Below are 24,706 nucleotides of genomic sequence, written 5' to 3'. Positions count from 1 at the left end.
CAGCTGCTGTCCAAAGGCTTTGGGGGATGGGCGGTATCGCTGGCGACACGACCAGGTCCTCAGGGCTCTTGCGGATATTATCACCACAGCAATTCAGAGCAGTAAGAGTCAGCAGCCCTCCAAGCAAACCAAATCCTTTGTCAGAGCTGGAGAGAAGGCACATCAGCAGCCACGCTCCCCAGGCGGGCTCCTTGCCAATGCAAGAGACTGGCACCTTCAATTGGACCTTGGAAGGCAGCTCAAGTTCCCGAATCACATCACGGCCACTTCACTCCGCCCAGACGTGGTGATTACATCGGAGTCGACCAGGCAGGTGGTCATAGTGGAGCTTACTGTCCCCTGGGAAGACAGATTGGAGGAGGCAAATGAGCGCAAGAGAGCCAAATATGCAGATCTGGTGGAGGAGTGCAGGAGCGGCGGCTGGAAAACACGCAATGAGCCAGTGGAGGTCGGTTGCCGGGGCTTTGCAGGACAGTCGTTACCCCGAACACTCAAACTCCTTGGAGTTAAAGGACAACTGTGCAGGCGAGCCATAAAGAACATCTCAGAGGCTGCCGAAAAAGCCTCACGATGGCTGTGGATCAGGAGGGGGAACCGTGGAGTAGCACGCCACTTGGACACAGGCCGGGGACTGATCACCCCCGGCTGGGTCGCCCGGGCAAGGGTGTCTGTTGATTAAAGACCCGAAACACCTTTTGACCCAGGGTTCATCACTGATGACGTGTCCAAGTAGCACCAGAAGGTGTATGTTAGAAGATGCATTATACTGTATTAAATTCATGATTTCCTCCAAAAACTTTGGTTACTACAGCCTACAAGTACAATATTACTATAGTTAAACCATGCTAAATGTATTCAGAGGGGAAAACTAAACAAGTAACCATGTAGTAACCATGTTCCTTTGGCGAAAACCATGGTTTTACTACAGTAATACTATAGTAACCGTGATTGTAGTAACCTTTTTTTTTTGGTGGAAACCATGGTTTTACTATAGTAATATTATAGACTGTATATTTCTTTTTGGCAGAAATCTTGTTTTTACCATCGTAATATTGAAGTAACCATGACAGTGGTAGACTAACCATGACTTTGCCGGAAAACATGGTGTGACGAGGAGATGGGAGGGGTTCTAATCAGCCGGGAGGGGGATAAAGACGAGCCAAAGGTGCCAGTTAGAGAGAGAGAGAGACATACACGTGGCAGCTGTGTGTGTGTTTGTGTGTTTAATTTGATTTAAGTTGAATAATGTCATTAAAATTTGTTGACTGCTCAGCCGGCTAAATTGTAAACTAAAATCTTGTTGTTGACACAAATCATGTCCATGTTATTTGTCAATTTGACAACTACCCTACCCACATAATTTTGCAACCACACTGCAATAAAAAGCACTAATGTTAAGTGTGACCGATTGACGTTCTAAGCATAAAACATGCAGAGGTAAACTAAGTGACTAAATGTGTTCTAGACAATCAGAAAACACTGCAGCTGTGTCTAAGAAGTGTAGTTAATGCGAGGTGACGTCTTACGAGAGGAAAATTTCACAGGTCTCAGCCGACAACCGGCAGAACAAAATGTGTTAGACTGCCAATCAAATGCACATCACTAATTCATCCAATCATAAGCTTGGTTAGTTCCAAGAAACTCTGCCTACAGAGCTCCAAATTATCCAATCAGAGTTATAAACGTGGCTGGTAATGTATTCAGAAAACCAAACCAGAAACTTATGGATCTATATCAAATGTGAACATCTGAAGTTTAACACCAATAATTGTCAAATGCTCACGGTGTGGACCAATGTAAGACTGGGTTAATGTTTTCTGTCAGTCCTGTCAATCATATGTATCCCATAGGGAAAGTGCTTTTAATGTCATAAATGCAACAAGTTTTAATTGCTTAAACTAGGTATGTTTTTAAGCGTTCACATAAGGAACGTTTTTGTGTTTAAAAATAGCTAGACGAAACGTAAATAAATGGAACAATGCAGGAGTCTCAAGAGGTATTTTTAAAAGTACTATTTTACTTGACATGACATATTAAAAATGTGGTGGGATGCTCAAAAAACTGTGATGCAATGACTAAAGACATTCCTTTCACTGTGATTATGTATGAGTGTAATAACTTATTACAGTAGGTGTTTTAAAGGGGATGAATTTAAATAGGCAACTTTTCAGAGAAACAGCTAAAGCACAGCATGCTGTCAGAACTCTCATAGCCCTTTTCCACCGACATGGTTCGGGTGCGGGTTCCTGGGCTGGTGCGAATTCTCAAACTGTTCCGTGCATGTCCACCGCTGAAAACCGAGCTGAAAACCTGGTTCCGCACCAGCCCCAAAAGCTTGCTGGTCTCTACACAGGAACCGTTTACGTCAGGGTACGGAGGGTGGGATAATGTTTCATCACCATGGTAAAGATTTCCCAAACAACAACAGTAGCTATCATCTGCATCAAGCCGTACTTTTTTGCTCTATAACAACAATAAAAACACTACAGAATTATCAGACATCAAAAGCACTAAGGTAACATGATGAAACGAGTGCTCTACTTGCGATATGGTATTTATGAAGATCCAAGATAAACTAAAGAGATCACAAAGGAAAAATATACTCAACGAGAATGAAGATACAGCATGAAATGATGCATGCCACCTTCAATCGGACAATTGACCAAATCATAAACAAATTGAAAAACACTTAAGGGAGTACAGGGACCATAAGAAGGACATAAGCAAAAGCGACAGTGGACGACGCAACAATGTTTTGGACACCGACCAGCCTGCTAACAAACTGGGGCATTGAATTAGCCAGTAACGCTCATGATAAACAGTGAATCGCCGGTGTCCTCTGCAGCTGATCTCAGTAAGTTGTTATATTTGCCAATTTTTTTTACTTTTCTTACACTGTTAGAGTGTTACTACTACTAATGTTATCAGAAGAGCTACAGCCCCAAATAAACCCCACCTGATCTATATATATATATATATATATATATATATAAAGAGATGACATAACTTAACTTTGGGTTAGCCCAAATTTTTTACAATATTTTAACGTCTAGCTGGATCACGGAAATGGGATGGTAATTCTTGCACTCGCTTGGAAATTTGTCCTTTTTAAGAATCAAACTGATTTGGGCTTGTGTCATGGTTGGTGGAAGCTTTCCATTCTTTTTTGATTCCATATAAACTTCTAGCAAAAGTGGAGCCAATTCTGTAGCATAAGATCTAAAAAATTCAGCGGCAAAGCCATCTGGCCCCAGATTACCTCGCCAAGCTGCTCCAAGGTTATATCAGCTCAGCTCAGCCATCAGTTTAGGAAGTTCTAATGGTTCCACACAATTTCTAATATCCTCATCAGTAGAAAAAGATGTGGAACTATAGAGATCAAGATATAATTATTTAAAAGCATTATTAAAATCAATGGCTGAGGTAAATATTTCACCACCAGTAGAGTTCACTAAGGGTAGAAAAAGACACTCTCTGCTTTATATTTCTAGCCAGAAGTTTTCCTGCCTTGTCCACTGACTCGAAGTATGACTGTATGACCAAAACTCCACCTTCTGCAACAATATAGTATTATATTTGAATTTCAATCGTGTCAATTGTTTTTAAATGGTACCCCTTGTGTCACTACATTCGACATAACCTCTGTTCCCTGATGGAGAGAATGAGACGTTGTGTCCACCTTCGAGGCCATTAGACAACATTCGGCACTTGAGATCTGCCTCTTCACTTTTAATATTCCCTTCCAACTCCACAAGTTTTCGTGCTTTGGTAATAAATATTAAAGTCTCCTCCCAATATTATACCATGAGGGGTGCCAGCGGCTTGCAGCATCCCTTCAAGATCTATAAAAAAGCCCTGATCATCAACATTAGGTGCGTAAGTAATAGTCAAAATAAGACTTTGCCCCTGAATTTCTGCTAAAAGAATAATGACTCTTCCTAATTTATCTTTAATCTGTTTGATATATTTGAATTATAGATGTTTACTTATCAGTGTAATGACTCCCCTGCTCTTACTAGAGCCAGCACTAAAGAAAACATGTCCACCCCATATCTTCCCAAATTTTTCAGCTTCCTGCAGGGAAAGATGCATTTCTTGAAGAAACACTATATTATATTTTTAAGCTTAAGAAGAGAAATAACCTTCCTTCTTTTTATGGGGTGCCCCAACCCATTCACATTCCACGTGGCGAGAGACAATCCACTCATATTAACATTTGACATTTTGACATACAGTATTAGAAAAAATAGATTGTGTGTCAAAAACTAAATTATAAAGACCACATTCCAACATTAGTGCAACAATCAAACCCCGAACGTCCCCCAGAACAAAACAAACAGAAAAAATAAAAAGGTGTGCATTAACCCTGCGCACAACAGCGCCAACTGGTGTCCATCCCTCTAGTGGATTTAATCTCTTCTATGTAAAGCACTTTGAATTACCATTGTGTATGAAATGTGCTATATACAGGTGAAACTCGAAAAATTAGAATATCGTGCAAAAGTTCATTAATTTCAGTAATTCAACTTAAAAGGTGAAACTAATATATTATATAGACTCATTACAAGCAAAGTAAGATATTTCAAGCCTTTATTTGATATAATTTTGATGATTATGACTTACAGCTTATGAAAACCCCAAATTCAGAATCTCAGAAAATTAGAATATTACATGAAATCAATAAAAAAAAAGGATTTTAAATACAGAAATGTCGGCCCTCTGAAAAGTATAATCATGCATATGTACTCAGTACTTGGTTTGGGCCCCTTTTGCATTAATTACTGCCTCAATGCAGCGTGGCATGGATGCTATCAGCATGTGGCACTGCTGAGGTGTTATGGAAGACCAAGATGCTTCAATAGCGGCCTTCAGCTCTTCTGCATTGTTTGGTCTCATGCCTCTCATCTTTCTCTTGGCAATGCCCCATAGATTCTCTATGGGGTTCAGGTCAGGCGAGTTTGCTGGCCAATCAAGCACAGTAATACCATGGTCATTTAACCAGGTTTTGGTACTTTTGGCAGTGTGGGCAGGTGCCAAGTCCTGCTGGAAAATGAAGTCAGCATCTCCATAAAGCTTGTCTGCTGAAGGAAGCATGAAGTGCTCTAAAATGTCCCGGTAGACGGCTGCGTTGACTCTGGACTTAATAAAGCACAGTGGACCAACACCAGCCGATGACATGGCTCCCCAAACCAACACAGACTGTGGAAACTTCACACTGGACTTCAAGCATCTTGGATTGTGTGCCTCTCCATTCTTCCTCCAGACTCTGGGACCTTGGTTTCCAAATGAGATGCAAAATTTGCTCTCATCAGAAAAGAGGACTTTGGCCCACTGAGCAACAGACCAGTTCTTTTTTTCTTTAGCCCAGGTAAGACGTTTGACATTTGAAGCCCATGTCCAGGACCCGTCTGTGTGTGGTGGCTCTTGATGCAGTAGCTCCAGCCTCAGTCCACTCCTTGTGAAGCTCCCCCACACATTTGAATGGCCTTTTCCTGACAATCCTCTCCAGGCTACGGTAATCCCTGCTGCTTGTGCACCTTTTTCTTCCACACTTTTCCTTTCCACTTAACTTTCTATTAATGTGCTTTGATACAGCACTTTGAGAACATCCAACTTCTTTTGCAATTACCTTTTGAGGCTTTCCCTCCTTGTGGAGGGTGTCAATGATGGTTTTCTGCACAACTGTCAGGTCAGCAGTCTTCCCCATGATTGTGAATTCAACTGAACCAGACTGAGAGACCATTTAAAGGCTCAGGAACCCTTTGCAGGTGTTTAGCTGATTAGAGTGTGACACTTTGAGCCTACAATACTGAACCTTTTCACAATATTCTAATTTTCTGAGATTCTGAATTTGGGGTTTTCATAAGCTGTAAGCCATAATCATCAAAATTATATCAAATAAAGGCTTGAAATATCTTACTTTGCTTGTAATGAGTCTATATAATATATTAGTTTCACCTTTTAAGTTGAATTACTGAAATTAATGAACTTTTGCACGATATTCTAATTTTTCGAGTTTCACCTGTAAATAAACTTGCCTTGCCTTGCCTTGCCTAAACTCAAACAAGCCAACGGATTGTTCAAGTCCGGTGTCTCTATACAACTTTTGTGAGACAGAATTACACAACAAAAGATAATGTATAAAACAAACTCCAGTCAATAGTCGAAATAAACACAAAGAACATGTAGATTCATCCACATAACTGTCGCAAAGGTGTGTTCCTCCACAAAACAAAATCTAGCCGCTAGGGAGAACCGGCACAAAAAATAAAATAATTTTCCTTGGATGGCCTATTCGGCTGCTACGAATGGCCTAATCACTCCAATGACTTGTGAGAAATACTCCACAAAACAAACTCCAGCCAATAGGAGGCATAAGCACAAAGAACGTGCAGATTCATTCACACAACTGTCCCGAAGGAGTGTTACTTCGCAAAACTAACTCCAGCCACTAAGGCAGAACCAGCATAAAAAGAAACAAAAAGGCGCTCAGTTTTCTCGGACAGTCAAGTGGATGTACAGTGTCCAGTCCATTCGGCTGCAATGTGAGTACCACAAAATTACTTACTCAGTCCATTGACTTTATGAAGGACATCGCTTGCTGTGGACATGTAAATGTTTTGCGGCCATCTATTCACAATTTGGCCAGGAACATCAATGCAAAAGCGACCTTCTGTTTATGTAAGAGTTTCTTGCATTCCTTGAATCAATCACGTTTCTCTCTTGTCAAATTCGCGAAGTATGGGAACAAGAAAATGCTGTGGTTCTTCAAAGAACGCCTTCCTTTACTCCTCGCGTAACACAAGCCAATTATCGGATGATCTCAGAAATTTGGCCAGAATTGATTGGGGCCCGTCTCCCTCAGCGGATCGCTGAGCCAGAACCCAATGAGCTCGCTCGATTTCCAGCTTATGGCCTGCTATGTCGAGCAGACTCGGAAACAGCTTGTCCAGGAATTTCACCATATCTTGACCTCTGCTCTCTCAGGGATTCCAACAATACAGACATTATTCTGCCGGCTACAGATTTCCATACCTTCCAACTTCTCCCAGACATGCTCCAAATCCACCTTCGTCGCCAGAAGATTAGAAGATAATTCCCTCTCCGATGACTCCAGATAATCAATCCATTTCTCGACATCCCCCACTCTTGTAACCACCTCAGTGAATTGCACCTCCATGGCAGTGATTGATCAATGTATTAAAGCAAGATCTTCCAAATCAGCAACACTTCTCGCCGAAATTACCTAATTTCTATGATCAAATCGACTCCTGGGCTTGTGGCCTTCTGCTGAGGGGTGTCAGCTTGAGCACGTAATTGTATTTTAATGTCTCCAGAGCCCAAGGATTTCAAATTCTTTGACCTCCTAGAACAGTTATGAAACAGAGTGTATTGAATCTCACCGGTTTATGTCATTAAACCACATGTCATTATGTCATTGTGTCTTGTGACTCCCCTTTAAAGACATTGTTTAAACCAACACGGTTGTAGTTTTAGTCTGGTGCGAGCAGATTAGAAAAGCTCAGTAAGTCTTAATGCATGGATGGAGAGCCAAATCAAGTCATTTTTATTTGTATAGCACTTTTTACAACATACATCGTTTCAAAGCAGCTTTACAGGAAATCATGCATTAACCAAAAAAACTAAACAAAAAACTATAATATCTATAAAGTCTTAGAGTGATCAATGTGTAGTTTGATTAAATATGATTGTAAATTTTGTATAAAAATTAAATATCCCAATTATATAAATAAAAATAGCCTTAAAGAAGACCAAAAACAGAAGAACTCTTGTAACAGATACTAAAAAAAGAGACAGTATGTCATTTTGGCTTAGGAAGAAAAGGCGCATTAAGACTGAAATAAAGTAGCAAATTTTATTTGGTTCTAGAGGTACAAGGTGTCCCAATAGTCTGCCACAAGATTTTATTTAAAAGAAAAATCCAAAGCACACATTTATGAAAATAACACCTTCAGTTGTGTTTTCCATCCCCCCTCTTCTTAATCTATAAATCTGAAACCACACTTCAAGAATAATCCACTTGGGCCAAAACTGCTTCTGCGGATATGGAAGTGTGTGCTTGGTTCAGCTCAGGGCAGCGTTTGTTGACACATGGCGTGCCCGTTGTGTTCTAAGAACAATGATAGAAAAATCCTGATTTGTGCTGTGCTGTGGGACGTGGTGGGGTGTGTGCAGCTAGGACTGGGAATTAAATAATGTAGAGAGGCAACACACACACACACACACACATAAATGATGATGATGTGCATCAGACTCTCCCTGCTGTTCCTGATGCAGTCAGGCAGAAAGATGTAGGCCATCTGCACAGCAACACAGAGAAAATAGCTCTGCGCACAGACAGAGGGGGACACGATTAACCAACAGCCTGCATTTTTTCTCTCTCTCACAGAGGAGACTGATAGAGAGAGGTAGAGAGAGAGACAGACAGTGCAAGAGAGTGCTGAAACTGAAATCAACTTTTATAAATAAGAATTCTGTCGTAAGCAGGCACTAAAAAAAGTGAGAGTGAAAAATCATAATGGCTGAGGAAATGGCAGGTAATAATAATGCGTCGGGAGGCAAAAGCGCATCCCGAGACTTGTGATGCTAAGAAAAGTCTCAAAGCACTTTGCTCCGCGCACCCTGCAGGGGGTGGGTTAGAGACTGAGGAGGAGGTACTGTGAAGACGTATCTGCCGGAGGCGAAGTATCTGTGTCCACTAAAGGAGGAAGATCCTTTTCATATTTGGCACCTAAACTATGGAATAGTCTCCCAAACACTGTTCGAGATGCAGACACACTCTCTCAGTTTAAGTCTAGACTAAAGACTCATCTATTTAGCCAGGCATACACCTAATTTATCCTCCAACCCACAATTAGGCTGCTTTATTTGGGTCTGCCGGAACCAGAAACATTGATCATGATCGCTAACTCTGCGATAAATTAAATGGCATCTATGCTTACATCTTTTTATTTGTTTCCCTGTCTCAACCTCGGGACTCCTATCCTGAGGTCACCAGAACCGGCTGGATCCAGCACCCTTCCTGCTTCATGTTGGACTCCACTGCTACATGTCGCAGAATGATGATGACTAAATGCAGCCGGTGTCAGCCAAACATCACTTCAATCTATTGTGATGGACTTCAGAGGATGAAATGATGCCAGCTCCACCTGCATCACCTCGGTCTATTGATGGACTACGATCTTGAAATGGAATGCATAGACTAACTATTGCCAACAAAAGCCTTCATCAGCCAATTAACAAGGACAATTGCATCTATGTGAACTTCTGCAATTAATCAAGATGGACTTCAAAGACTGTGGTCATTAATCTTACATTTCAAACACAATCGATGTTTAAACACTGACCCTTAACCCTTACTTAGTTTAATAATTTTAAACCATGATTTTACATATACATAATTAATATTTACATTACATTCATAATGTTAGCGAGAGGGGAACTGGCCCCCACAGTGAGTCTGGTTTCTCCCAAGGTTATTTTTCTCCATAATCTACATCTTATGGAGTTTTGTGTTCCTTGCCACAGTCGCCTACAGCTTGCTCACTGGGGTTATTAATACAATTATCATTTAATTATTCTTAAACACTATTAAAAATCGTATTTTATCTAAATTACACAATGATGATTCACCAAAATTATAGACATTACAGTCTTATCATCTGTTAATGCTGATATTCTGTAAAGCTGCTTTGAAACGATGTGTGTTGTGAAAGGCGCTATACAAATAAAATGGACTTGACTTGTGTCCGAGGACCGGGACTGTGTGTTTTTTTTTTTAGATGACCCAGGAAGTGAGAAAATTGCTATTTTATTGACAATGCGGGTACCGCCGCCGAAGGGGGTGCGCCAAAAAAAATAAGGCAAATAAGGATAAGTGGTATTGGTACCAGCTCCGGAGCGAACATCTGACTGCCTGGGTCTTCCATCTCAGGAGCACTTAGGAGCCTTCCGGGTCCTGGGGGGCAGAGATGGGGGGCGTACGCCGCCTGCGAGGTGCTCGACGCTGGGGCTGAGACCTGGGCCTGGGTTGAGGTGGATCTGCCTGTTGTCGGCGGGCAGACAGGGCGCGGGCTGCGCTGGGGCGGCGTCACAGCATGATGTGAGAGATAGCCTCCATCTGCCTATTTACCACCAAAAACTGCTGGTCGAAGTCGTCAACGGTGTCACCGAAGAGACCAAACTGGGAGACGGGGGCATTGAGGAAGTGGACTTTGTCAACGTCGATCATCTCCACCAGGTTTTTTGACCTGAAGGTGGCAGCCCAGTCGAGTCTTCTGCGTCAGACACCTGAATGCTCTCCGATGCAGCAGCGACATCATCATCCAACTCAGAGCCCGCACGGAAGCAAACAAGCATGCCGGGGGCGGGTGGTTCGTGGGGACGTACCCGGCGAAACCGAGCCCACTGCCATCCCCAAATCGCCTTCGTCGCCAGCCAGGTCGTCCTCAGTCCCGTGGGAAGAAGGAGCAACGCAGGGGTGGCTGAAGTGGCATTCACTTTAAGAAATGTAAGACGTGACCACAACGTTGCCATGGTCATATTCTCGCAGTGATTACATGGACCATCCATAAACGCTGCCTCTGTGTGATCGTTGCCTAGGCATACAAGGCAGCGTCTATGACCGTCAGATTTGGAGAGATATTGACCGCATTCAGGAACTACACAGAGGCGGAAGGGCAACTTTAAAAAGAAGCGTCCTGAAAAGGACGTTCAATGCCTGCTGTATATTGCTCTTTTTGAGAGTGAAAATAAACTCTTTTAGGAAAATACTTCTCTTTTAGGGGTATACACTCTTTTACAGAAATGCTGTCGAAGCACCCAGGGGCGTGGACTGCACAGCATGCAGAGAGGGAGAAAGCTGCTGAAAACATGCCGTAGATCCAACAGCAATGCTCTGGTTAGAGGTGAGTGGAGCAGTAGTGAGACTCAGCTTGCTGCTGCACAACCGCTCGGCTCCGAAGAAAAAATCTGACTGACAGATGCACGTTCGCTTCCCTTTATACCCGTATGTCTGTGGGTGGAACATGCTAATTCTGTCTGCCAATTTCTCATTGGCCTTTTCTCAAATCCAGAGGTACGCAAGGCTCTCAAGAAAGACCCCTTGTGTCACTACATTCGACACAATGTCGAGTGAGTGACAGAAGGTGAACTATAAATCATAATCTTTAATAAGCCATATTTCATCACTAGCATACAGTATATCAAGTTATTGTTAAGATGGTGATCAAACATGCCATTCCATAAAATAAAGATATGTCACGAGAGGGCATGTGCTACAGAGTTATACCATGGTTAAGGGATATACTTGCTAAACAATAGTAACAATATTAAATTATATAGAATGCTTGCATTAGTACACAATGTGTATTTATCTGGACTTTAAACCTGCTTTGAGCATGGTTAGTCAAATTAGAATTCCTTTTTAATAAATAACCACTTTTGACTGAAAGTAAAAAAGCTTAGTTGTAGCAAAGTCATGCACCACGCAAGGGAATACAATGACATGTACTTGTCTTTCTCTGTCTAAAAAGATGAAATAATCTGACATCTGTCAGTCTGGGACAGGAGTCTCTGATGAAACGTAAATTCTAAAGCGAGACTCGCTGCCTCATGAAAAGCTGAACACAAGCTTGATTCACTGAAGTCTCATAAAACAGAATTTTAATTCTCTGACCCAAGAGAGCTTCAAATCGGGTAAGGTTAACATCACACATCAAAGCAGCTTTCAACATGAAAAAAAACCTGACAATTAAGGCTCTGAGTTTATGTTTGGGATTTAATTTATTCTCAGGTTTACATTAGGCTTTCAAAAGAAACTTTGCTAATTGCGGGATTTAAATGTAATGCCACATGTTTCTTTGAGACAGTGATTAGCGTACGGCATAACTCTCTTGAAGGACAGGTTATCACTGTTCCAAGGCTTTTACATCTTCAAATTCTGTGAAGTAAAAGTGCTTTTTTGGGGGGATTTCAGAGCCATGGCCTTGTGGTTAGTGTATGTGCTCAACACATTGATCTGTGGTGCTCATGTGGACCATGTAAGTTTGCATCCAGCTTGCAGCACTGCTCCCACAAAACCTTTTAGGAATATGTCAGGGCCACACTTCACCCCCAAAAATTTAATAAATAAATCCTGTAATGTGGAAAATATTTATTTTTAAAATCGTAAAGTATTTAAAAAATCAAAATAGTAATACATGACTGTACTGTAGTAATTCAAATCTATTGAGTATAATAACTGAGAACAATTCGAATAAAAAAAAAAACTAAAACCTAAAGTAATGACAATTTTGAAGGAAAATATGCTGAATTGTCATGAAAATGTCAAAATCTTACATTTCCTAAAATAGGCTTCATTTTCATTAGGCACAATACAATAGCTTAGTTTTTGCTTTGATCTGGAGGTGAAATAAGGCAAACATCATGTTGACAGGTTTTGTGAGTTTCACCCAAAAAATGGCAAAAAGGCCAAAAAGCTGTGTTCCAAAGAGGATCAACGCCTGTCGTTGTGGTTGATACTGTTACAGATGGCCGTCTCAGTGGATGTTTATGAGGTGTTGAGTTTCACTGGTGCTCACTGGCCGTCTCTCACCTCTGTGTCACTTAATTAGCCCACCTGCACAAAGGGAAACCAGGCACAGAAGCCCAATTTAGACCACAATAAAGTCTGGAATGACTCTGCCCGCAGTGTAATAGAAGCCCCCTAATTTGCGTGCCAGAGACGTTCCTGGCACTTTGAAGAGGCAGAAAAAAAGAGCAGAGGGGGAAAATAGCTAAATCAAAGGAGGGGACCCATAAATTCCATGCAATTTCTCCAGATGTTGTGAAAAATATTTGCTAAAGTACTCCAGATGTGCCACCTTTAAGTGCCCCCCCCCCCCCCACACACACAATCTCCATTCCAACACCACCTTCAGTCCACCTAAAAATACATTTTTATGAGAGGATCAGATAACTAAAAACCTTCAAGCTCAAACGACCAATTTTTGTGCATATATGCTACACAAATGAAGAGAAAAAAGGGAAAAGGAGGGTGAAAAAATCTTTTGTAAGTTTTGGGACACAAATCTAAACAAGTTCCTCTCTCTGGTGAACTCTGCTGTTGCTTTCCTCAGAGAGATAAACAGTAAGATGTTTGCGATTGTTCATAATCTGGCAGTTCCCCATGACGCTTCTGTGTGCTAGCGCTGATAACACCCCACAGGCTACGACCTGGGCATAATCCCTGACTATAAGTCTCCTAGACAGCATGCAACAGCGATCCGAGCCTAGTTTTTCTGTGTACGTCGCAACACTTAAAGACCACATGAAATAAAAATTAGATATTTCTGGCTTTCTGTCCATCTCTATCAGTCATCTATGCTAGTGTACTTCTAAAGGTTTATTGTAAAGGGATCAATGGAAAGGAGGAGGCGAGAACCGGATTTTCAATATAAATAATAGTTTAATGATAAACTTAAAAGACACAAACACACACACATGACGGACATGTCCGTAAATGATCTCTCTCTCCCGCACGATCCCCTGCAGTCGACCTTTATCCCTCACGGAGGCATAATTAGCCTAATACAGGACCGGGTGTGTAGGATCACGACCCGGCCCCGCCCTCTGCCCTGCCACATTGATATATACATTTAATATTGTTGGTCTTTTTCTTACGGTAAACAGAACAAAATATTGATGACTCATCTTACCCTACACATATTTTTGTCCAATCAAAAGCTCTCTAGAATAAGAATGTCCCTCCCCCATTACCACCTGCAACTGATTATGAAGTAGCAAATCTTGATTCATCACTGTGATGTGGGTTTTTAAAAAAAGGAACAAGCTCATCAATATGTCCCACCCAAACTTTCTGTTTCACTCGAAATACAGCACAGAATACTGCATTCGTCAAGCAATTTCATGGGGTCTTTAAAATCTCTCATTCAAACTCTGCCAGAATGTTACAGACTCACTCTTATACACACTCACCTACAAAACCTAACTGTTACACACCCTCCAGCCTGCACTTCAGCTCTGATCTGGCTTTTATAATCTGTAGCTGTCTCATGTTACTCATTCCAGTGTGAAACAAAAGAAACCTAAATGTGACACTTGAACTTGCAGGATGCAGTTTCTGCAGGCGCAAGAATGTAAGCCTTCTGGTATGCAACAAATTGACGTGAAAGAAACTGCCAGCGCCTGCCTGTCTGCCTATCTATCCGTCTGTCTTCCTGTCTGCCTGAAAACTGTATTGCCTTACTCCCAATAGAAGAGTTTGCCAGAGGTGCTCTCAAACCACCGTAAACTCATTTCTCAGCCCATTTTGGCCCAGAGGGCTGCCAAATATACGCCACTGAGTGGAAGCTGAAATTGGAATACATTTTCAATGCAAACAACTTAATAGGGACAACTGCCAAACCACAATAACCTCCCACAATGTAGTGAGAGCTAAATTAGGTTACCTATCCAGTTGAACAGTGTTTCCAAATCTTTTTGGTTTCTGGTACCCCACAGCCCCATCAGTAAGGCTCAAATACCCCTTAATCAACACCAAACAAAAATATGTTGATTAACTCAAATTTGATTGGATATTGGTTTTTCAAAAAGAAAAAGAAGAAGTTGTTTAACAAAGCAAAAATTCCTGGAGGTATTCCCTGGAACAGTTAAATCAAAAATGGTTGGGAATCACTGCAGTTGAAAACAGAAGTCCTACATTGCACACACACACACACACACACACTCTCTAAAGTGATAGGAAGTTACTGGCTTGCACACCTCCAAGGTTAAAAGGCCTCTCAGCTGGAGAGAGTCTCAGCTCAACAGCCAATTGACAAAGAGCAGCAGTGCTCGCAACAAATGGGTAATAGGAGGCACGCTCTTCTGCTGCTAGAGTGAGAGGGAGGTGGGGGTCAGATGGCAGGAAAGTGTCCTTTCTCACCAGAGAGCCGCTGGTCAGTTCTATGAAAGAGACACTCTCTCTATTAATGCCTTGCAAACAAATGATTTATGTAAACAGTTATGGGACTACCCTCCTCCAACCACCACCTCATATCACGTGTAGACATACTCCACTGTATGGAAAAGATCAATGTAAAAATTGATCACACCTGAATTCAACTTTGCTAAAACAATGCTTAATTTCTAGTTTTTAGTTATTTATTTTACAATTGGTTAATGTTATCCATATCCAGCATACCCTAGGCGGACAGAGTCGGAGGAGGTTATTACATTTTCATGAAAGATTACAAGCATTTTTTGTCTTTGGAATAGCGTGCGTTGATGAATCACGCGCAATAAGACCAAGACTGTGTATTATGTAAAAAAGGTACATTTTGGTTCCATGTTGACTGTAAGTGAAAAAATTGCTCCAACTTACATATAAATGTTTATTGTTGTTTTTTTTACTCAGTTACTGTACTCAGCTCTAGCAGGGATGGTGAGTAAAATCTTCAATATGTCTTGAAGTACATTTGAAGCCCAGATTTAGAAAGTTCACGATACATGTAGAGAAACTGATAATTTTGGTGGCTCAGCGGTTAAGGCTCTGGGTTACTGACCAGAAGGTCAGGGGTTCGAGCTCCAACACCACCAAGACACCACTGTTGGCTCTTGAGCAAGGCCCTTGAACCTATCTACTCCAGGGGCGTCGTATCATGGCTGTGTGAAAAATACATTATTTCACCATGTATATGCAGAAATGTAAAAAATATGAAATTTCTTGCCAGCTACACATTTTTACACAAAATTTGCAACATTAGAACTTAAAAGTTAAAATACAATTCCACATTTCCACATTTAAGTGCTTGTACTATTTAAAAAAATATACAGCTGTATGAATATTACCTGCAATCTCTTATTTAACATTGTGGCCATGGGAAAGTGTACATTTACAGTGACTGCAAAACATTCTAATTCCAGTTTCACGTGTTGTGCATAGAAATAGATTCTTTCAGCTTGTTGAATATGCATTTTCATTTGGGCATTTCTAATTTGCATTGGATGATGACAGATAGCAGCAGAGAGTGCCAAGGGCGTGAGTTGTTGTCTTGGTAACCAGAAAGATTCTGAGCGGATTGCTGCAAAACTAGAATGAAAGTATCATCAAATCATCATTCCCTTTCCAGCAATCAATACCAGACACGATACCAAGAAGGACGTTGAGGATATTTCTTATATTATTTTTAAATCAGTGAGCCTTACAGCTGAAACCAGGTCATTATAAAAAAAAATTGAGAAATGATGGGACACTGGGACGCAACAAAAAAGAAAACTAAACTTTTATTTGAGTTTTTTCAGAGCCGGAAAATGTATTTAAATGTATTTTCAGTTTTTACAATTATGTTTATTTTTATTTCAGTTAACGAAAAGATTTTTTTACATTTAGTTTTCATTTTCGTTTACGATAATCACCTTGTCAGTTATATGGTCACGCAAATAAACTAATGTGAAAAGGAACATTTTTCGAGAGTCCCCATCTACTTCCCCACAAATCTGTTCATCTTATCTCTGTCATAGTATTTTGGTTGCTGTAACGGATATGGATTATCATAATTGCAATCATGGTTCCAAATCTGCAGGGTTGGTTTAAGACCTCTAGTGTAAGCTGCAGCATTAGTGGACAGAGCCCTCACACACACTCCGACACACACACAGTCTAGCACATCCGACACACACACAGTCGGCTCACACAAGGAAACCTATAAAACAGTGGTGAATTAATGCCAAATAAATAAATATTCTTCACCTTTTTGCCTTTGTATTTTTAATAGCTTTCCACTCTTACTTAATCTACAAACAAATAGAGAAAAACAAATAGTTTATCCAGTCAGTATTTATTCCTTGATGCTTACAAGCGAAGCATGACAACTGTTTCACAAATGACATGCCCAAAGCAGCGCATGAGTCTGAGTTCCACCCCCATTTCCACAGAATCCCTCAACAGTGCAAATGAATGGGCAACTAAAGTCAGATTGTCAGATTCATCAGCCAATCAGATTGATTGATTTATTTGTTCTTGGTGGGTGTGATCTTTAAGATATGTCAACTGTCATTACTGCCGCTATCACCATTGAGAAATATCCTTATGGATTTTCAAACCTGAGATGTTCTGCATGACCATGTGATTGCTTAATTTATTAATCATGAAAGGAGGGCTGATTTTCACTTCAAGTAAACTGGTAAGTGCTTTTTGTATGGTTATAACAACATCAGGAGTTTTCTAAGTGTAAATTACGCTGCTTGAGCATTCAGTGTAACATCAAGTTTTGAAAAGAAGTGCTGCGTTCAACTCGGAAAGATAGATTTTACAACTGCCTGCTAGGAAAAGTGCAATGGTTGCATCTTTGAGTCAGAATTACAACTTGTAGGCTTGCTTGAGCATGAAGTGTCATTTCAAGTTCTGGCTTTCATGCGTGGATGTGTTTTTAAAATTTAAATTGGTATTATTAGTTAGCTGCGACATAATGTATGATGTCCAAACGCATAGGGTGTCTTATTCATTGTAAAACTGTGTTTTCTTAATGGCATGAATCACACTGAAGGCCTAGACTTTTAATGCACAGCCCGACACTGCTATAAAGTCATTACTGTGCTTAAAAATAGCCCTAACCAAGTGTAACTCAGCCCTCAGAAAGAGAAACATAAAAAATGACTTCAATAAGCTATAAAATTTAATTTTCACTTGATAATATCCATTTACATTTGAAAAAGCATTAATTTTGCTACGTTTACACCTATCGGCCACACTAGAATGGCATTGTCTATCACTAAAACAGAGACTTTTAAAAATGCTCTCTATTAGCCTAAACTATGAGTTTTCAAATGAAAACGGATTAGTGTGGACCTGGTGTAAAGTACTGAATAACAACTGTGGCAGAACGACCCATCCCTCACTCATGTTTTCGTTGCCCCGCCTCTTCTGAGGGCCGTCCTTCAGCCAGGCTCACAACGGGAGTGGGCTGGAGAGAGGAGATGCGCAATTTAATAAACCTCGTTTGGTAGCGAATGATGAGGCGCACCTGATCTGAGTAAATCCTCCTCCCCTATGTGCATGTATACTGGCATCCAGAAATGTAGCGGGAGGGTTCCGGCCTAATAAGATGCGACGCCGGAACCGCACCCCAAACCCCGGCGTGAATTAGATTCGACACAGGGGACTAGAGCACACATTGCAACCATCAGGCCAGGAAGCCAGGTCGCCATTCCCCTCAAGCGCCGTCCCTCATGCCCCAGACCCTGTAGGGGAGCTTGTGCGTTGTCGGACCCCACCCCTAAAACCAGGACCAACCCCTTCTGACACTCCCCCAACTTACAAAGAGCTCAGCTGCACCGAGAGGATGCCAGATTCTTCCTTTCTTTTAGACACTTTTCCTCCATAGACACTTTATGTGCTATTTTTGGATATTTTATGTTGTTTATTATTTTAAATAAAGGCCTCTCCGAGGCCTGATGCCACACCCACTGTGTCTCTCTCTTACTCACTCCACCACACAACAGGGATACTGCAAGCAACATTGACCCCTGTGCTGATCCCTGTACAACCTTACTAGATGTATGTATGTGAAACCTCACATGAGTTTGCCATGATTAAATAAGAAAGATTGTCTGTACAGCCACAGCACATATTAAGTACAGCATACCACTATCACCTAGTAAGGTGCCAGACAACATGATATTTAGCCCAAAGCAGATGTCTGACAGAAAAGTCATCCAGTTGACACGCAGCTACTGTAGTAGCCATACCTGCTCTTCTACCACCCCGCATCAAATACACCACACAACCTATACATGATTGATTTCCCAATATGATCTGACTTGACTCTAACTCTGCAGGGAAACATGTTGACATGTTTTCATGCTAATTATTTTGAATCAGAGAGCCCCAGGAAATAACAACTAACTGCTGAAAAAAGCTGTTTTATAAATCAAATAAAAATTCAAACATTTACAAGGGAATGATTCAAACTTGCTGCATCACGATTGGTCACATGACACCAATGATGTTCAGCCTTATTGACACGTCTTTATACGACATGTTTGAATGACATGAGAATGAAATTTGAAAGCTGCAGAAGAGGGGAAGATTAACAATAAATATTGTGTTAAATAGCATTATTATCCTCAGACAAAGCTATTGTATGGCTTCAGAAGACTTAGATTATAGCTAACCAGTAATATGGCCTGCTTTAATAATACAGTTATTGTGCTTTTTTGTCCATTTTGAAGCTTGACAGAAAAGCAGCGCCAACAGAATGCAAGATATCTCTAGCGTTCCACAGAAGAAGGAAAGTCATATGGGTTTGGAATGGCATGATGCTTAGTAGCCTAAATTATGATTTTTTTTTTTTGGGTGAACTTTCCTTTACATACGTTAAATTTATAACCAATAGGGAAGGCTAACTGACCTTTTATTACCCCGAGCTGATTCAAAAAAGAAGAAGAAAAAAAAAAAAAGCTTTGTTACCTTTACATAATCAATTAACGAAGCACACATAAAAAGAACATCAATCCTATCAGACAATGATAATGGAAGAGACTAAATAATGGTCCACAGTATGAGCCTAACGAATTTTCAGAGATTCTCATCTGTCGTAACATTGTTAAAACTCAATTCTAGAAATCCAAGGCAAATTCTCCAGCTGATAAAACATATGGGGAGCAAAGGTCAAGGTCTGAGGTTCAAAGTTTACAGCTCCCCTTATAGATAAAACACTTGCAACTGTCATGGGCTGAAAACTCACAAATCATTAATGAGAGTTTGACATATGGCTGTCATAAACATCTTTAGTACATCTCTATTTTTGCACAAAGCAGTCACCCAGTTGTGAAACTTAATATCATGCTAAATTAAATCTTGAGTGTCATGACAATAGAGCTCAGCTATGAAACCGTTTTAAAGGCTCATGGATTTATATTTTTTTGAAAAGTGTGTTTTTTTTTTAAATATTATTTTCATTCAATGAAAGTGAATGGTGACTGAGGCTAATATTCTGCCTGACATCTCCTTTTGTGTTCCAACATAAGAAAGTTTTGTCATTTAATTGCCTTTGATTTGGTGGAAAATCAAATATATATATACTGGAATTTTGGGAGCAAGAAAAAGATACAGAACAGAAGCGCTATCCCTTTAAGCCATTAACTTTCTCTATAAAGCTTCTCCCATAAAAATGACAGCTGCAGCCTGCTCACAAAAGGGGGCAAAAAGCAACCGGTGAGAAACCTAAAACTGCCCTGCCATAAAACAAAAAAACAAAAAAAACAACTTGTATTGGTTTTTAGAGGTAAACAGCCCACCCAGCCCCCAATCCAAGCTCTTTTAAACCACCACCTTTGTTCCTGAATTACGACCACCATAGGAATGCACCCCCCCCCCCCACCCCCACAACTATGAATGTCACTTTCTCATCAAAGACCATGAACTTCACCGATGGGGGCGGAAGAAAAACCCACCTCCTTTCGCTCAAAAGCACCCGCCTCTCCTGACCTCTGGCCCCAAAAACATTGATTTTAACTTACTTGTACAGAACAAATTGTGCTTAAAGGGATAGTTCACCCAAAAATGAAAATTCTGTCATAATTTACTCACCGTCATGTTTTTACAAACCCTTATGACTTTCCTTCATTCGTGAAACACCATTCACGGCACTGTCAACATTATTCCAAATGTCTCCTTTTGTGTTCCAAAACAGAATTTGTATATTTGGATGAACTATTCCTTTAAATAAAACACTACCAAGAATCTGTAGCTCAGGGGGTGCACATTTAATGATCTAAAACTAAACAGGGAGCTATTTCTCAAAGCACAGCTTATTGTATACTTCCATACTTTTATTTTTATAATGTGATACACGCTTTTATTCCCCAGCATTTCCCTTTGTGATTTCCCTATAAGGGTTCATTAAATCTTTGTGGGCAAAAAAAGACAAATATTAGGTATTTAGCACCTGTGACTGGGGCTGGAAAAAAGTTCATAAACCAAACCTGATCAGCGCACCACGCAAACAGCCAAAACATCATAAAACTATCAAGTGTTGTAATTTGAAACCCTTCTCAATTACCTCCACAAAGGCATTTGTAAATCTAAGTCATCATTCTTGTTTAAATGATTATGTGTCTGAATTTAGCAGGCCGGGGCAGGAGGCTGATGTTCAGTGTAACAGCTGCACAACTTTCAACACATACAGCTGACAGCAGGAAATAGCACTCGAGCACTCGGCTTGCAAGCAGCCACATGTCTTGTGTTTGAAATCTTGAGTTAACGATTTTTTTATGACTTCCATGATAAGCTTTTCAGGTGCCTTATTAAAATCAAGAAAATTTGAAATAATAAAATACTGTATAAAGTACTGTGCAAAAGTCTTATGCATATTAAATGTTTCAAACAACAAACTTTAGTTTGTTGATAGGAAATATCAATTTTAGATTTCCAAAAATTAATTAGGCAAATCGAATATAATGCATGACCCCCACAGAGCCAGGATCTCAACATTATAGAGTTAGTCTGGGATTACATGATGCTTGGAACAACCTATCTGCCAACAACCTTTAAAAACTGCACAAGTGTACCAAGGACAATTAGTGCTGTTTTAAATGCAAAGGGAGGTCACATCAAATATTGATTTAGTTTACTGTTTATATATATACATATATACACTGCACTTGGATGGATGGATGGATGGATGGATGGATGGATGGCTGGATGGATGGATGGATGGATAGATAGATTTTCCACAAAAAATTGCCGACACACTCCTATAAAGAAGTAAGCCCACAATTCTGCAATTTGTTGAATTATTTTATGTGAGTTAATTAAAGATATATGATAATGGCACTGGCTTTCAATATATGAATAATAAAACTGTTTCATAAAAATGTACGTTGTGATGAAATATTTACAGGTATATGATGAACAAAAAGTGAACTTAAATAGCAAAATTACCAAAGCTTTTTAGGGACATTGTCTTGCAATGACAGACTTTTCTTCAAATTTCAACTAAATGCACAGATTATATGAAGCAACGTGCACAGCACTAATAAGAACCAATTCTTAAAAAAAACACACAAAAAACAATTTCCGTTACTAACAAAACATACACCTATAGAACATCATCCTAATTATTCAATTCCATCATTTATGCCTGGATTTCCCCACACAAATGCACAGAGACACCTTTACAAAGAGTCTTGTGGCGTACCTGTCTGTGGTTTTCTGGTACTGTGCTGGGAATATTCACATTTAATCGGGGGTTTCGGGAAGCCTGACATTTCTGCTGTCTCTCATCTCAGTGAAGCGGTGGGGTGATAATGTATGTCAAGGTGTAACACGACTCCCGCATGAAAGAGCTGCAGACACAAAAGCAGTCCTGCAGCTACACAGTGAAAGCACAGAGCATGCTGGTTAGTCAACCTAACTTACAGTATGGGCGCCTCTCTGCGTGTGAGTGTGAATTAAGCCATGTGTGACTGGTGAACTTATAACCATGCATGGCGAGTAAGCACATATGCATAAGAGAGTACTGTGCATTATTTATTGGATAATGCAGGCCTGTATCTTCACCAAACTAATAATGTGAAGCAAGAATGGGAGATATACAGACTCAATATCTTTGTAGCCAGGTTGTTAATTATGTTGATATATATCACGTTGTGTAAAAGTCTTGTCTATTTTTGGCATACACTGATATCATATTATCTCTGCTGCAGCAAATTGCACAATGATTCCATAATTACTGGATGATAACCGTTGGAATTCAGGAGGCAGGCACTGGCTTATGTCTACTGGGATCATTTTACAAAAATATGTATATATATATATATATATATATACATATTTTTGTAAAATGATCCCAGTAGACATATATTGTTTTAATCAATTATAAAGAGATATGTTTTATTAAAATGATTGACTCTCGGGCGTCACACAAAACAACATCAGATGGAAACCACACCTACATTTCGTCTCAGCCGTCCATTAATATATGTCAATTTTTGTAACACCACAGCGTTCGTTCCTCGGACAAAAATTTATTCACATTCATTCTCACAAATAATCACCTAAAATAACATGGAAATGAAACCAACGTGCTCTACAAACATAAATTCGTCGCTTTCCTACGTAAACTACTCCATTCTTCACAGAAAACGCTAAAGTTTGTCCAAGTTCAACAAAACTATCCTGCTGTCTCATTACCAAACGGGGCATTATTTGAGACCAAGGTGCAAGGAACAATTTCGGGTTTTGTAACAAAAAAAAAAAAAAAAAATATATATATATATATATATATATATATATATATATATATATATATATATATATATATATTTTTTTTTTTTTTTTTTTTGAGCGGTATAAACTATATATATATATATATATATATATATATATATATATATATATATATATATATATATGCTAGATGCAAAAAAAATAAGTATTCGACGTTTTTTTTATTTTATGATATGATATGATTACGGACGTCCGATGCCTTTGAAATGAAACAGTCGCGTATCTTCGCTAAACTGTCCTCTGATGCGCGATGTTTGCTTTGCGTTTACAAACAACAATACAAAAATCCTCCACACTCCCCTCTCTCTGCGCGTATTTTAAAGTGATGCAGTTGACAGATGCGCATGGATCCACGCGATCGCGCATCTTCGATCAAATATGCAAAGGCACTGGAACATCCCAATGAAAGCAGTCCTGACAATTTGTATCTTGATATTGTGTGTTGGGATAAAGCAGCTATAGAACAGGCGCGAGAGTGAATGAGATGTCATTCTCTGCGCGCGTGTCACTGCTGGGCGCTTCAGCACCGACACTAACTATAGTGCCCAACTTTTGTGTTTACTTTGAGTCCGAATACATTTTTTTTTTTTTAAGTAATAATGCCATATTCCACACCATGCACTTGCCTACTGTACACTATTGATTATGCGTGCATTCATTTCCATTCGCTACAATGGAGTCCTGCATGCAAAGCTTGGACTAGTGTCTGCATAAAATCGGCGATGAGCGGTATAAACTCAGCTTTAATGTTTCTTTAGTTTTTATAAAAAAAAAAAATGTTTTTACTCATGCTGGAATAGAAGGTATCATCATTTAACTAGTTTACATCCTAACAAACTCCAGTATAAAAATAAAAAAAAATCACACACACACACACACACACACACAATAAACATCTTTCAGTCGTGAGGTAAACTTACCCAATGACAAGAAAGGTTTGGTTTCCATGTCTGGTAGGTTAGCTCATGCCAGCAGACACGCGCGCGTTATAATTTGTCGGCGTCTCTCTCTGATGGCAGTACAAGATGAAACCACGTGGCAAAAGTGACAAGTCTCGAAAAGCTTTGCGATAGTGTCAAGTGTACACTTTATGGCTCTACTTCTGTTTGTTCACGCGTCTCCTCAGCTCGGTCTACAACTATCCAGTCCACACTGCTGCAAAGGGACCCAGTGAAGGGGACTCCCACTGACGCGCACACTTGCACATACAGCAGCGACGCAAGAGGGGTTAACCCCTCCTGTGCTGCTCTGCCCACAACAACCACTCTAGGAGATAAGAGAAAGAGAAGTTTCATTGAATAATGAGCATTGCATGCACATGTGATAAAAACAAAGGGCCTTCAAAGTGAGTACATGGTGCCACAAATTAATTACCAACTAGTTATTTCAAGTAACAAAGTAATTAGAAGTGGA

General features: G+C 40.1%; 1 protein-coding gene across 3 annotated transcripts in view; it reads right to left on the bottom strand.

Moving 5' to 3' along the window:
- The window catches only part of LOC127625501 (retinoic acid receptor RXR-alpha-A-like), a 162,027-nt gene extending 137,614 nt beyond the window's left edge, over nt 1-24,413 (bottom strand). For 2 of the 3 annotated variants that reach the window (XM_052100825.1, XM_052100826.1), the window contains exon 1: nt 22,203-22,301. In XM_052100825.1, the coding sequence (XP_051956785.1) occupies nt 22,203-22,272 (70 nt within the window). In that variant the 5' untranslated portion in view covers nt 22,273-22,301. Of the gene's footprint in view, nt 1-22,202; nt 22,302-24,213 lie in introns of those variants that run through there. The other variant, XM_052100827.1, reaches the window with a different exon arrangement.
- Nucleotides 24,414-24,706: the final 293 nt, after the last annotated feature.

This window comes from Xyrauchen texanus, chromosome 31 (assembly GCF_025860055.1).
Source record: "Xyrauchen texanus isolate HMW12.3.18 chromosome 31, RBS_HiC_50CHRs, whole genome shotgun sequence".
NCBI classification, from domain to species: Eukaryota; Metazoa; Chordata; class Actinopteri; order Cypriniformes; family Catostomidae; genus Xyrauchen; species Xyrauchen texanus.
The sequence above is the reverse complement of the archived record's forward strand: the minus strand, read 5'-3'. Positions and strand labels throughout refer to the sequence as shown.